This window comes from Ictidomys tridecemlineatus, chromosome 8 (assembly GCF_052094955.1).
Source record: "Ictidomys tridecemlineatus isolate mIctTri1 chromosome 8, mIctTri1.hap1, whole genome shotgun sequence".
In the NCBI taxonomy this organism is placed as follows: Eukaryota; Metazoa; Chordata; class Mammalia; order Rodentia; family Sciuridae; genus Ictidomys; species Ictidomys tridecemlineatus.
In genome coordinates, this window is record NC_135484.1 from 13,308,794 (window position 1) to 13,322,515 (window position 13,722).

The following is a 13,722-nucleotide window of genomic DNA, read 5'->3' on the forward strand; positions in this document are numbered from 1 at the left end:
GTTCCCGTGCTGGCCCGGAAGTTCTCGCCAACGCTTCCGAGAGGTCTTTTAAAACCCGCGCGTGCGCTCGACGGGGGTGTGGCTGGCTCTCGCCCCTATTTCCAAGCTCTGTGCAGCGTCGCGAGACCTACTCTGTCCCGAACTTCCGGTTCTGATGGGCCTCGCTCTCTGGGCCGGCCATGCGGGGCGGGCTTCTGTGGGGCGCTGCCCGTGTTCTGTGGGCTGGCCGAGCTGTTGGCGCAGCCCGCCGGCCCCTAAGCTGCAGTAGCCCGCCGCTGGAGGAGCTGTTCGCCCGCGGCGGGCCCTTACGGACCTTCCTCGAGCGCCAGGCAGGGTCAGAAGCCCAGTTACGAGTCCAGGGGCCAGAGTTGGCAGCGGTCACCAAACTCCTGAGCGAGAAGGAGCGGGAGCTGCGGGAGACCGAGCTCTTGCTGCACGGTAAGGGCCGCGCCAGGGGAGCGGCGTCTGAGCGGATTGTTTTTCCTCCTTTGCCCTTTCCATTAAGCCACTGGCCAGGTGTCCACACTACTGAGTTTGAAGCTCTTAACTAATGTGCAGCCTCTTTTTGTTTGTTTTGCATGACAGGTCAAGACATACTTACGCGTGTTCTTTTCTCATTCTTCCTTTTTGGCGCTCTTGTGCTCCCTTGCCACAGTGCTCCGCCCCACTTTATTTATTTCTTTGTTACCTATCCTCTGGCAGGAGCAAGGACAAACAAGGCACTCTACCCAGTGACGGGCTCCAGACCAGTGTAAAGAGGTGCGACTTAGGATTCGATCTTAAATCTAGGAATGTGCATTTTCTACAGTTTGTCAAGTGACTTTCATGCATTCGAATCTGGAATGGGCTGAACTTTCTGCACTGCTACCAGCTCCCAGGGATGCCAAGGTGCTGGTCCATGGGCCACACTTTGGGTGGCAAGGTTCCAGAGAGGGCTGCAGTTTATTGAGGGATACAGAATTAATTATACAGTTGATAAATGAGAACAGATATATAGAGATGAAAAAAGACCCAAGTAAAGAATTTGTTGGTGTTTTAGAGGTGTAAGAGCCTAACCATTATTAATAGTTTATTGATCCCTTATCATGCTTCAAGCTTTACTAAGCCTTCTTTATGGGTTAATTCATCCAGTTCACACAAGCTATGAGGTAGGTACTATGAACCCCATGTGACAGAAGAGGAACCTGAGTCATAAAGGTAAACAGCACAGATTATATATGGAGCCTCCACTCCATATAAGATCCACTCCAAATCTCACTCTTTTAACCACTGTTCTCTTAATCTAGGAAGAGAGATAAGGGGAATGGCAGTTTGGAACCCTTTTGTAAGGAAAATCAAATATTAATCTAAGATAAGAGGTTGATTTATCCTGTTGGCAGAAGGGAGCCAACAGAAGTTTTTTTATTAGGATGCAAATGATAGAGTTGTAGGAAACCTGATGTGTGGCAATTGAAAAGTCACCCTGGAATGGGATTGAAGATGCCATGAAAAGGGGGGCTAATGGAGTAGTGTGAGAGTTAAGAAGAGTCTAAGTGACTTAAGAGAAAAACAACATGTGATTTTTTTAAAAGAATTAATTAATAAATGGTATTGAGAAAAAATATCTTGGGGAAAAATTAGATTCATAACTTAAGCCAATCTTAAAATCCAAGTGGATTTTAGGAGTATTTTAAAAATCAAACTTAGAGATGTTAACAGACTGTTAGAAATTGTTGCTAAAAGAAATTGTCATTCAGGAAGTCTTGAGATATTATTATGTGGCAGACACTACTAATTACCAAAAAATTATGGAACAATCTTTTAGGAGCTTACAGCTTAATGAGGAAGAGAGATGTTTAAGAAGATAAGTAAAAACAAGTGGGTGAATGTTTTAATTTCTGTATTAAAGAGCAGAGTGTAATAAAAGGAAAAGTTGGCTTTTAAATGGATCTTGAAGGATAAGCAAGGAGTTGTAAGGTGGATCAAGAGAACAGAATTAAAGGCAAAAGTGATCAGTAAGAATAAAGATACTAAATTGGGAAATAGAATAGGTGTTGTGATAGTATAAGAAAAACCTGAAGCCAGAAAGACAATTAAGAACCTTGCTTGACAAAAAATTCAGATTTTTTTTTTTAGACTATAAAAAGTTAGTATATGAGAAGTGACATCTTTCTAAAGAAAAGTTATTGTTGGCACCATTGTTGAGGATGAATTGGAATATTCTCCAGAAATTAGAGTGTTAACAGAAGAGAAATAATAAATCTGGCATTGTATCTCCAGCAGTTTGGATGGGAAAAGAGGAGATGACAATAAGCAATTACTTTAATGGTTGGAGCAAGATACCCCTCTAGAATGGAGAAACTATAGGTGGTGTCCTGTAAATATTTTAATGTATGATATTGAAAGACAAAACAATTAATATATTACCATTCCCTATGAATAATTCCTCAGTCTAAACCCTCTAGAACTTCTCTGTCCAGTGTAGTAGTCAGAAGCCACAAGTGGCTATTGAGTGTGTAATGTGACTAATTTGAATTGAGATATGCTGTAGGTACAGAATCTCAGTAACTTTGGAAGCTGAGGCAGTAGAATCATAAATTCATAGTCAGCCTCAGCAACTAAGTGAAGCCCTAAGCAACCAGACCCTGCCTCAAAATAAAAAATAAAAAGGGTTGGGGATGTGGCTCGGTGGTAAGCCATATCCTGGGTTCAATCCTCACTAAAGAAAAAATTTTTCACGTTATTATACTAGTAACACATTGAAATTATAATATCTTGAATATACTGGTTTAAATAAAATGTAGTCTTAAAATTAAACTACTTCTAGACTCTAGCTCCTATCTCCTTAGCCCTGCAGAACCGAACATTTCAGAACTGGAAAGGCCTCATAGAGTCATGCAGTTCAGAACTTTCATTTTACTGATGTCACCCAAGACTCCAGAAGTTGGGTCTTTGCTCCAAGAGCAACTTAGGGGTTGAGTTTTAGCTAGTATTCATTTTTCTTTTCCTTAACTGCACATATTATCCATTTCACCTAGTTTCTTCCATACCATATCCTGTCCAGTGTAATTTTCTTCTTTTCCACCAGTGTGTCCCGTACTTATCTCCATTTTGCTGATATCATAAGCTCTCCTTCAGCTAATTCTTTCCTTTTGCACAACTCAAAAATAAACTATGACTGAGGATATAGCTCAGTTGGTAGAATGCTTTCCTTACTTGCACAAGGCCCTGGGTTCAATCTCCAGCGCCACAAAAACTGACTGAAAAATAACTCTTTAAAGGTACTGCTATTTAAATATTTAATCACATAGTGCTTTCAGTTATTATTATGGATTATTTTTTTCTCCTCTAGAAAAGTATAAAGAGAAAAAATGATCTATAATCCTGCCTTAAGGGTACATCTTATATTCCTACTATCACCAGAACCCCAGAAAGGTTGGTTCTTACAGATAAGCACACAGATACTCTGTAAACAGAGTTTGATCTTTCACAGAAAGAACAATTGGTAATAGCTAAAAATGGGTCCCATTTTCTCCTTTTGTAGGCTGTCTATTATCTATAGAATAAATGAGGGAGTATCTTATGTACGTCAAAAATAAAAATTCAAAGATGAAACAGGAGACAGGAGCATTTCACATAAAGGTTAAGTAGGGTACTTAATTATACTAAGGAAATATTTACTAAGACAATAACTTTCTACTTTTTGATTCAATTTTGGTTTAAGTTCCCCTTCTGGTTTTTTGATCTTGCTAGATGTATTCATTTGTTATTGTTTAGCCTTAGTTGAAAAACCTAAAGGTTTGTTTTTTAATAGTTAGATTCATTTATACTTAACCATCAGGGGAAAAAAAGTTTCTCTTCTCACAGCTACTTGCTTACGAAAACTAATGTAGAAATGCTGCTTTTAATGTAATTATTAAAATGACAAGATAGACATTTTATTTTTCCCTTCAGCTATACTAGCAATAAACCTGTTACCCTGGAGACTTGTTAGCAGTTTAATAGTAAGTTAAGAAAAACTCAATTGCTGCCTTTTTTTTTCCTTAGATGAGAATGAAGATTTAAGGAAACTTGCAGAGAATGAAATAATTTTGTGTCAAAAAGAAATAACTCAGTTGAAACATCAGGTACAGTATTGATATAAAGTACAAATCATGTCATTACTTCCTATGTATTTTATTAGAAGTTTATAATAAAATCAACAAGTAAGTAACTAGATTTTTACTATTCAGAATAAGCTTTTTAACTTAAGTTTTTCCAGTCTTATTGAGGAGTAATTGACAAAAATTTTATCTACTGAAGGTATTCAATGCATAATGCATACATTATGAAATGGTTACCACTATCAACAAACTGGTCTTTAAAGTGGAAAAAATATACTTAGTGTGGTCCTATTTTTATACCAAAAGGATTGTAGAGCTCTCACAAAAACACAAATGTCTCATTAATAGCACTTTCTGGAAAAGCAATAAAATATCTCCCCTCTTGTTATTTTAAGGGATCAGAATGGACAGTGGGTAGAAGAGGTTATAAAGAGATGACAGACTGTGGGCACCTCAGGGGAAAGAATGTGTCTTTATTTTGTGTCTCTAGTACTATTAGAGTGCTAGTCCTAGAATTCCAAAATGACAAGTTTTCTCTATTAAGTTTAAAAAACACAGATGTGATTTGAATCCTTTTTTTTTCCTTCCCCCTTTGAGGCTTTAATTTTCAAAAGACTAGTGCTAGGATCTTCTTTTGCATATGTACTGCTCACAAGGAGTTACCTACTTTTTAATAATTGAACAGGGAAGTATTATAAAGCATATAAGATCTCCAAGGAAAAATAAAATCAAGCCAGTAAGTTTAAGATGAATTTTAAAACATTTATTATATTAATAACATTGGTACTCCAAGGAAGTACCAATTTAATTATATGGTTTTAATTGGCAAAAATGGTTGAATAGTACTCAGCAATGTTAAATTATTTGCTTAGAGAAATTTTAGGTTAAATATCTTAAAATCCTCTATCTGATCATTTAGCTTTTTTTCTTGTTATTAGGTTTCAAATAATTCTTAATTATAGGAGGGGTAATATTTTATGTTTACAGATTATCTGTCTTTTGGTTCCCTCAGAAGAAACTGATGAAAGTGATTTGATCCTGGAGGTAACTGCAGGAGTTGGGGGTCAGGAGGCCATGTTGTTTACTTCTGAGATGTTTGATATGTATCAGCAATACGCTGCATTTAAAAGATGGAATTTTGAAACCCTGGAATACTTTCCAAGTGAAATAGGTAAGTAAATTGTTCAATTTATTTTGGCACAGTATAGTAGTATTTTACTTATCTACGTGGGACCTAGAAAAAGGGTTGGCAAGACCATGACTGGACTTCAGAACTTACTTGTAAGTAAGTCTTAAGCTGTTTTATGCTCATCATTTAGCTAATAATTTTGATTACAAGCATAGCAATTTTGAACAGCTTATACAGTCTAATGGATATTCATTCAGTACTTAATAATGCTGAATGATTAATGGTCTCTAAAAATGGACTTTAAATGTTTCATTGATGTCAGTTAAGTAGCACTGTAAATGCTTTATGTTTAATCATCATAAGCAATAAAGATTAAATGTCAAAGTAGGCTTGCCAAAATGAGTATATTTGCAATCTCTGTTTATGTTTTGTGATTATTTTAAATGTATTTCAGGATAGTAGATATAATAGTTACTTAAAAATGTCAGGAATAATAAAAAGAACCTATCTTCCCTATATTTTCAAGGTGGCCTTAGACATGCATCTGCCAGCATTGGCGGTTCAGAAGCCTATAAACACATGAAATTTGAAGGGGGAGTGCATAGAGTACAGCGAGTACCAAAGACAGAGAAGCAAGGCCGCATCCATACTAGCACTATGACAGTGGCAATATTACCCCAGCCCACTGAGGTAAGGTTAGTAATCCCCCCTTTTCTAGCATAGTGCCTCTTGTCCTCCACTCCCCAGTAACACTCAAAATTTTATTGAATTGAGCATTTCTTTCTCTTAGTATTTGGCCTTCCTCATATATTTTGAGTTAATTCTAAGAATCAATTATCTTAGTTCAAAATGTAGTTTTACAAAAGATGGTAAGAATAAATATTTATAAATGATCCAGTCTTGCTTTATCAAGTTACTTTTCTCCACCACTAAAATAGACATTGTGAGACCATCTCTCTAGGTAAAATAATACTAACCTACTTAAATATGGTTGGGTAGCCTTAATAATGACTTTGCTTTTTGTGACTGGATCCCCAGATATTATTAGAACAAGGATAATTAGTTAATACTTCATAGCCCAATCACATTAACATTGTTATGATGGTTCCTAATGAGTATTATTTATTCTTAAAAAAGTAATTCTCAATCTAGTTTTGTATTTGTTTTTTAATTTCTCTTCTCCCAAAAAGTGATAGGTTTTCAGCATTTTTCAAAATGAAATATACATGGTTTGAGAAAGAAATTTAATGGAGGGTTTCTGTTATTAATTTTGAGAGAAAAAGTGCTGTTTGACTCTATGTAATAGGGTTAATAGAATTTCTTTAGTTCTCATGTTTGTGTGAAGCATAGATGAGGAACAGTTAAGGGAAAAAGTAAAGTAGAATAAGTAGCAGGAGTTCACACCTAGGTACTAGTCACTTCTGGTTTAACGTTTTGGAAATGGTAGGCACTTTCAGGAAATGATGGGATACTGAGGTCACTATTACCATCTGACGCTTCTAGCAACTCTAAGAATTAAGTAGGGAGACATGGAGGGCTTAGGGAATGGTAATATTCTTATTGCCAAGATTGTGGACATGTCATAACGCAGTTCATAGCTTATGGAAACTTTTAAACATAGTGCTTTTTATAGTGACTCCTAAGACAAAGTGTTATCCTGATGTCAGATCACAGTATATCCACTGAGTCTAGACTCTTGGCATCTTGGCTTTTGCTATTTCTACTTGTCTTACCTTTGCCTTTAGATGTGTTTGAAACAAACCCTGCACTCAAGCTACCAATTTTTCCCCCTGTGCTAGTCTTTTTGAACTCAGAAATAGTCTACAAATCTCATTTTAGCTTAACACATTTCTAATAATAGCTGTTTTTATTGTTCATGTGGTAAAAAGGGAGTATTTGCAGAGAAGCTAAGTCTAGTTTTTGAGGATTAGAAAGGGTTTGTTTTTGTTCTGTATTATACTTAGATTCCCTACTCTTATTTTTTTAAAAAAAAGGTCTTAAAATAGCATCATTTCCACTATTGTCTGTTCTTAAAATTTTAAAGTCTCAACATGAATAATATACATGACATGTATTTATTAAACAGTTCATCTTTATCTACATAGTTGATAAATGTAAGTTTTTAAAATCTTTTTAAACTTCTCTTTCTATGTATAGATTAATCTGGTGATTAATCCTAAAGATTTGAGAATCGATACTAAGCGAGCTAGTGGAGCTGGAGGTCAGCACGTAAATACCACGGACAGTGCTGTCAGGATTGTTCATCTTCCAACAGGTATGTACTTATTTTTTTAACATAAAACTAAAGAGTCACTTTCTGAAGGACTTGACTCATTTTCCACTGCAACAGACCCTTTAGTCACCCAAGGACTATATATTTATTAAAGACAGTTATCGATTACTTGATTTAGAATCTGCACACGATACTCTGCAGGATAATCTCAAAGCCAGGAAAAGAGGGAGTTCTGAACCCAGGGAATTTCCACATTAATGACTATGAAGAGAAAGTACAATCTTTCTAAATGGCCTTCTGAAAATTATATTTAATATTCTTAGCTATTTAAGAAAAATGATCACAGTGAAGTAATTGTCACTGGTTATATATATCTGAAAATGCTCTAAATCACTAGTTCTTGTCTCTTTTGGGGAGAGGGCAACATGGACTCCTTTGAGAAAATGAAGCACTTGATGTCCTACCCAGAAACATACCTATATACTTGCAAAGTTTTGCATATAATTTCAGGGTCATCTTCCCTTTGAGCTCATTCACACACCTATTAGGCAAAGGGACTGAATCTAAATCTTTAAGTGTCCACTATACACCAGGTAGAACTAAGTGTGCTTTACCAGCCTTAATATAGTGATTTACATGTTATAAAGAGTATTTGGAATTAGCAAACTTCTGCTATCTAGAAAGAATATAAGAACCTCTGTAACTGATCTCAAATAGGCTTATGTCCCATTAACAAGAAGTGGTTGATGGGAGTGCTAGATTGATGTTTTTATTCTTTTAAATATGGGAATATCCTCATGTTTAACTTCAAGGTCAAATTTTATGTAATATAGAATATAATAATAGTAATGAGAATAAAGAAAATCCTCAAAAAACATTAATAGTTTTAACTTTTTTCTATAATTGTTATTCAAAAACTTATTGTAGTTAGCTGAGACTAGGAAAATAATCGAATGGTTTATGTTTATTGTTTAATTATATATGTCTTCAGTATGCAAGTGCATTTTGCTATAGTTCAGACTTAAATTTCACTTTTGATAAACTTTAAAACGCTATTTAAGTTTAAAGTCTCCTTTTTATATGAGGGTCCTGTTTTTCTCCCCTGAAAAGATAGAAAAAGAATGAGAAGGAAAAGGAGTATTCCTTCATATTAAGTAAAGAAGATTTTTCTATTAAAACTCTAATTCTCATAAAACTATTCAGGTGTTGTTTCTGAATGCCAACAAGAGAGGTCTCAACTGAAAAATAGAGAGATGGCTATGAAAAAGTTGCGTGCAAAGCTGTACAATATGCATCTAGAGGAAGAAACAAGTAAAAGATACAGTGCTAGGAAGATCCAGGTAAAATTGAATTTAAAAAAAAAAAAATGTTTCCATAGGATAGAAAATGTTCTTAAATAACTGAGTTTTTTATGTCCAAACTCTTTTCATGTATTATCAAAGGCAGAAAACAACTCAAGTAGGCTGACTGAGGTATATACCTGTATTATAGTAATTTTGCTCCCCTGCCTTCTATATTCAAAGGCATTCTCAGATTTTGTCAGTTACTGAAAAAAAGATTGAGTCCCATTCCCTTAATTTTTAACCCTTTGAAAGCCAAGTATGGTGGCATACACCTTTAATCCCCTGGGGAGGCTGAGGTAGGAGGATCACAAGTTCAAGGCCAGTCTCAGCAATTTAGCAAGGCCCTGAGCAACTTAGTGGAACCATGTCTCAAAATAAAAGATTAAAGGGACTGAAGATTCGGCCAGTGGTAAAGGAACCCTGTGTTCAATCCCTAGTACCAAGGAAAACCACTCTTGCAAACTGAACTTTTTTCCTATTTAATATTTAATTTTGTAACTTACACATCCCTTTTAAGACCTCCTCAGTACGGGGCATTCATCATCTTATCAACACTCAAGATGGCTACATTAATTCACAGAGATTATGTATACAATATCACTATGCAGTAGATACCATTTGTCTTATTTTTATGTGGTAAATTTAATCTATTTCCTGAACTCAGAGAGCATTGAAGTGGTGGAGACAGAATTCAAGTATTAATCTTTATGATTTTAAAGCCCACATTCTTTTTTTATCACATCCCATGTCATTTAGAGATTTAACACATTAAAACTTGAAGACGTCTTGTTTTGTGATTTAATTGTAAATCAAGAATTTAGTGAGAGTAAGTTAAGTTTGTAGGTCCAAGTTTTCCTGATCTAATTATATCTCATATCTTTCTTTATACATGTATAGGTTGGAACTAAAGGAAGATCAGAGAAAATAAGAACATACAATTTTCCACAGAACCGGGTCACAGATCACAGAATAAACAAATCACTGCATGGTCTTGAGACTTTTATGCAAGGAGATTATCTACTGGATGAACTTATACAGTCCCTGAAGGACTATGCTGATTATGAATATTTACTAGAAATTATTTCCAAAAAAGCTTAGGTTGGTTTGTTATTAAAGTATTTCATGCACTCAGGAAAATACTATAGCACATCAATTGTGTATACTCATGAGTATTCTCTTAAAAAGTTTTTACAGTGGTAAGCAATATACATATTCGTAATGCATAATTAATGTAGATCTCAGTGCATTAGTAAAACATGACTGCTGTAAATCTTGCGCTCTTCTGTACAAGAAACAGATGAACTCATTTGTTTCTGTAAGATCCTTAAAATTAAATATTTTAATATTTAATCAAAAAATTTCTTTAACTCTATTTTGAAAAACTTAAAATATAAAATAGAAATATGACTGTAGATACCCTGTCATTAATTGAATTGGTAATAGAATTAACAAGTGAGAATAAAAGAACACTTAGTACACTGAAAGAGAGTACCCTAAGACCGAGAGTACCCAATGTAAGACCACCCTTGTAAGGGTCTTTACTTCCCCATGATGGAGTGGGGCCTATTAGAGGGTGTGGGTATATCCCAATCAATGATGGAAAGGTTCCTGGTATGTACCTGGTGCATTAGGCCTTGGCATTGCATCTCAAACTCTGAAGGACTGGTAAGCAAGAAGGTTTCTGCCAAAGTATGAACAAAACTGGATGGTAAGCCTTAGTGCATTTCTATATCTAGGGTCTTACCGAGAGGCAGAACCAATAAGATATATATATAAAGATAAGATTGACACACATGATTACTACATGAAAAGTCCAAAATGTGCAGCACGAGGGAGCCAGCTGGAGACCTATGAGAGCTAGTGGTGCAGTTCCATTCCTAGGTAGTCGACTAGAAAACTCTTGCTTAGGGGAGGCTGGTCTTTTTATTCTATTCAGACTTTCAGTAGATGGGATGAAACCCATTGACATGGAAGGAATCTGCTTTGTTCAAAATTCTCTGATCGAAATGTCAATTTTAAAAACTCTTAACACATTTGGGATTTTAACAATATATATTTAAAATTGGGCTGGGAATGTAGCTCAGTGGAAGGTGTGCTTCATATGTGAGGCCCTGGGTTCAATTCCTGGCACAGCAAAAAATAAATAAGATTTAAAAATAAAATACATATTGGTGTATTATAAACACATGCAGAATAACTGGCAAATATGATCTGTGAGCTGACATGGGCTCCTACTTCATTCACTATTTATTCCTAATTAATCAAATGGAATTCTAGAAACCCATGAAACTTAGATAAGAGTACAGAACCATCCTAATTCTTAATATTTTAAGATCCCTCAAATATGTGTATGTTTGCCAAAATACACAATACAACTGTATTAATTAAAAACCATTGTCACTGCTTATGCATGTCCCCACCATGCCTACATCACTAATGTTGACCCCTCTGCCTAGAAAACTTACTCCACTTACTAATGCAGATTTAAGATCCAACCTAAAAGGCATCGTGTCCCCTATAAATAATTAACTTCCTTCATCTGTATTCCATAGTACTTTACTGTATGCTATGTGTAGTCTGAATGTGTCCCCCTAAATTCACATATTGGAAATTTAGTTTGCAATGCAACAGTGTTGGGAGGTTTGGCTTTTGGGGAAGTGTTTGGGTCATGAGGGAGGGCATGAATGGATAAAAGCTGTCATAAAAGGTCTTGAAAAAGGGAGTTGGGCCCTTTTTGCCCTTTTATCTGTCATGTGAGGATACAAAAAGTACCTTCTTAGAAGCATAAGAATCCCTCCGCAGGTGCTGAATCCTTGATCTTTGATTTCTTAGGTTCCCAAACTGTAGGAAAATTTGTTCTTTATACATTACCTCGTCTGGAATTGTTACAGCAAGACAAGACAGACTAAGATACCACAATATCTGTATGGCAACAGTTACTTCAAAATATTAATTTACTGGTTTATTTAAAGACAAAATTGTGTGCTAAGGAATAGAAAAGGATGAGTCAGCTGGTGCCCAACCTAAGGTGGGTGCACTACTGAGGATTTTTCAGTTTTGAGGTGGGGTTCTCTGGAGCTTCAGCTCTTAGCCACACAATTATTAGGGCAATGAACACCCAAGATTCTACACTGCTGTAGTGTGGTATTCTGTAGGTAGGTGTATGAAATCCATTTTTAACTTGTTTATGGGGACATAACCCTATTTTAAGGAATATCTGTTTATCTAGACCTTACACTATCTCATTAATGCATAAGATTGTGTTTTCACCATTCTTGTCTCTTTAGGACATGACATCACAAGCAGTAATACCTGAAGTATTTTTTTCTAGAAATTTGGTGTATTGTTCATAAAGAACCAAAACTGAACTTATTTAAAAGAGTTTACAGAATGAACTAATCAAAACTCTATTAGGTTGAATGACAGTTTTGAAGCCATAGATAACTTTCAAATGAAACTCATAATCCTCTATAACTCACCATTAATGGTACCACTTTCCCTCTCTCAAATTTAAAATGTAGACCCCTTAGATTCCTCTGCTTCACATTCAGTTTACTGCTAAGATCTATGTCCTCTCATCCTCTCCAATTCCATTACCACTGACTCTTGTCCAGAATTAATTCTCTCCTGGTATACTAGTTACCTAATTTCTCCCTGCATCCTCTCTAGATGCTGTATAATACTGGCTACAAATAACCTCCAGATTAATCTGTCTACAAAACAAGCCTCTGATCTCAACATTCCTTTGCTCAACACTGTAATAGGTCCCCACTGCCAAATAAAACTACAACTATGCATACAATACATCCATGACTGGCATCTAGCATCATTACTACTCCCCATTAGGGAAGTGATTTTACATATCCACCTCCTTTATGCTCCGTCAAATTAAAGACCCTTGCATGTAAGCTTTCCTCCATCTTTTTCCTTATACTGTAGATAGCCACCTCCTCCAATTCTCTCAAGAGATATACCCACAGCAGTGGTTCTCATTCAGAGGAGGCTTCACCCCCACCTCAACCCCCATGGAATTTCTGGCAATGTTTTAAGACAATTACACCTTGGAAAGGTGAATGAGAGATGAGTGATGCTGCTGAACACCCTGCAATGCACAGCATAGACTCCACAATTAAAAAAAAAAAAATTATCTAGCCTAGAACGTTAATAGTGCTGGTGTTGAGAAACCCAGTCCAGTGGATTACTCCTTTATCCTGGCATAGAATCAACCTGTGTTCTATAAAAATTCCTCACTGGAACTTCAAATGTATTTGATCCATCCAATGTTCTATTATACCCTTATGTTGTGCACCTAATTCCATCCTGCACTTCTTGACCCCTTTATTAAAAAATGTTTAATGTTATAAAGCAAGCCCACATATAATAAGCAACGAGGGTAAGTATACCATGTTTCAATTATTCCCATATACATCACCCTATATGTCTTGCATGCACTAAGTCTGCAAAGAGAGTTGATCACCAAGAATAAGGGCAATTCTCTAAGGAGTTCATTTGCACCTAAAAACCCTGCAACTCTGGTGTTGATTTGCATAAAAAAGAGGTCTGTGCTTTTTACTGACATTTTCTAACTTTATCCCTAAAGATGAAATTAGCAGGTGTCATGAACCTGTTAAAAGTAACAGTTAAGAATAATCAAAGCTCAAATCAATTAAGTAATAAACTGAAAAGGAGTGGTACAAATTATTCCAACATGTAACTATGCTTGACTATATTACCTTATTAAAGTTATTTTTATTTTTCTAATAATATATCAGCCTTTTTTTTGGGGGGGGGGGATCCTGCTGAACAACACTTGTAAGGGGTGGTTAAGAGCCAAAGGTTAGAGCTGGGGATGTGGCTCAAGCGGTAGCACGCTCGCCTAGCGTGCGTGTGGCCCGGGTTCGATCCTCAGCACCACATACAAACGAAGATGTTGTA

General features: G+C 36.0%; 1 protein-coding gene across 8 annotated transcripts; it reads left to right on the forward strand.

The window, feature by feature from the left end:
* Positions 1 to 21: 21 nt before the first annotated feature.
* On the forward strand, positions 22 to 10,949 carry Mtrf1l (mitochondrial translation release factor 1 like). 8 transcript variants are annotated; one of them, XM_005343100.5, is made up of 7 exons: positions 38 to 438; positions 4,027 to 4,106; positions 5,070 to 5,253; positions 5,738 to 5,901; positions 7,369 to 7,486; positions 8,648 to 8,784; positions 9,685 to 10,949. In XM_005343100.5, exons 1-7 carry the CDS (start codon positions 180 to 182, stop codon positions 9,883 to 9,885), a joined length of 1,143 nt encoding a protein of 380 aa, XP_005343157.2. In that variant the 5' UTR covers positions 38 to 179; the 3' UTR covers positions 9,886 to 10,949. The 8 variants fall into 8 exon arrangements, 4 of the variants coding, with proteins under 4 accessions (XP_077874988.1, XP_077874986.1, XP_005343157.2 ...); XR_013424758.1 differs by lacking the exon at positions 8,648 to 8,784 and having other exon boundaries at positions 30 to 438; positions 5,738 to 5,906; positions 9,685 to 9,924; XR_013424757.1 differs by lacking the exon at positions 9,685 to 10,949 and having other exon boundaries at positions 30 to 438; positions 5,738 to 5,906; positions 8,648 to 8,761.
* The last annotated feature ends 2,773 nt before the right edge of the window (positions 10,950 to 13,722 follow it).

Coding starts and splice junctions, on each gene's coding strand:
- Mtrf1l (XM_005343100.5), top strand. CDS start 180: ATGCGGGGCGGGCTTCTGTGGGGCGCTGCCCGTGTTCTGTGGGCTGGC. Junction 439..4,026: donor GACCGAGCTCTTGCTGCACG/GTAAGGGCCGCG, acceptor TTTTTTCCTTAG/ATGAGAATGAAGATTTAAGG. Junction 4,107..5,069: donor TAACTCAGTTGAAACATCAG/GTACAGTATTGA, acceptor TTATGTTTACAG/ATTATCTGTCTTTTGGTTCC.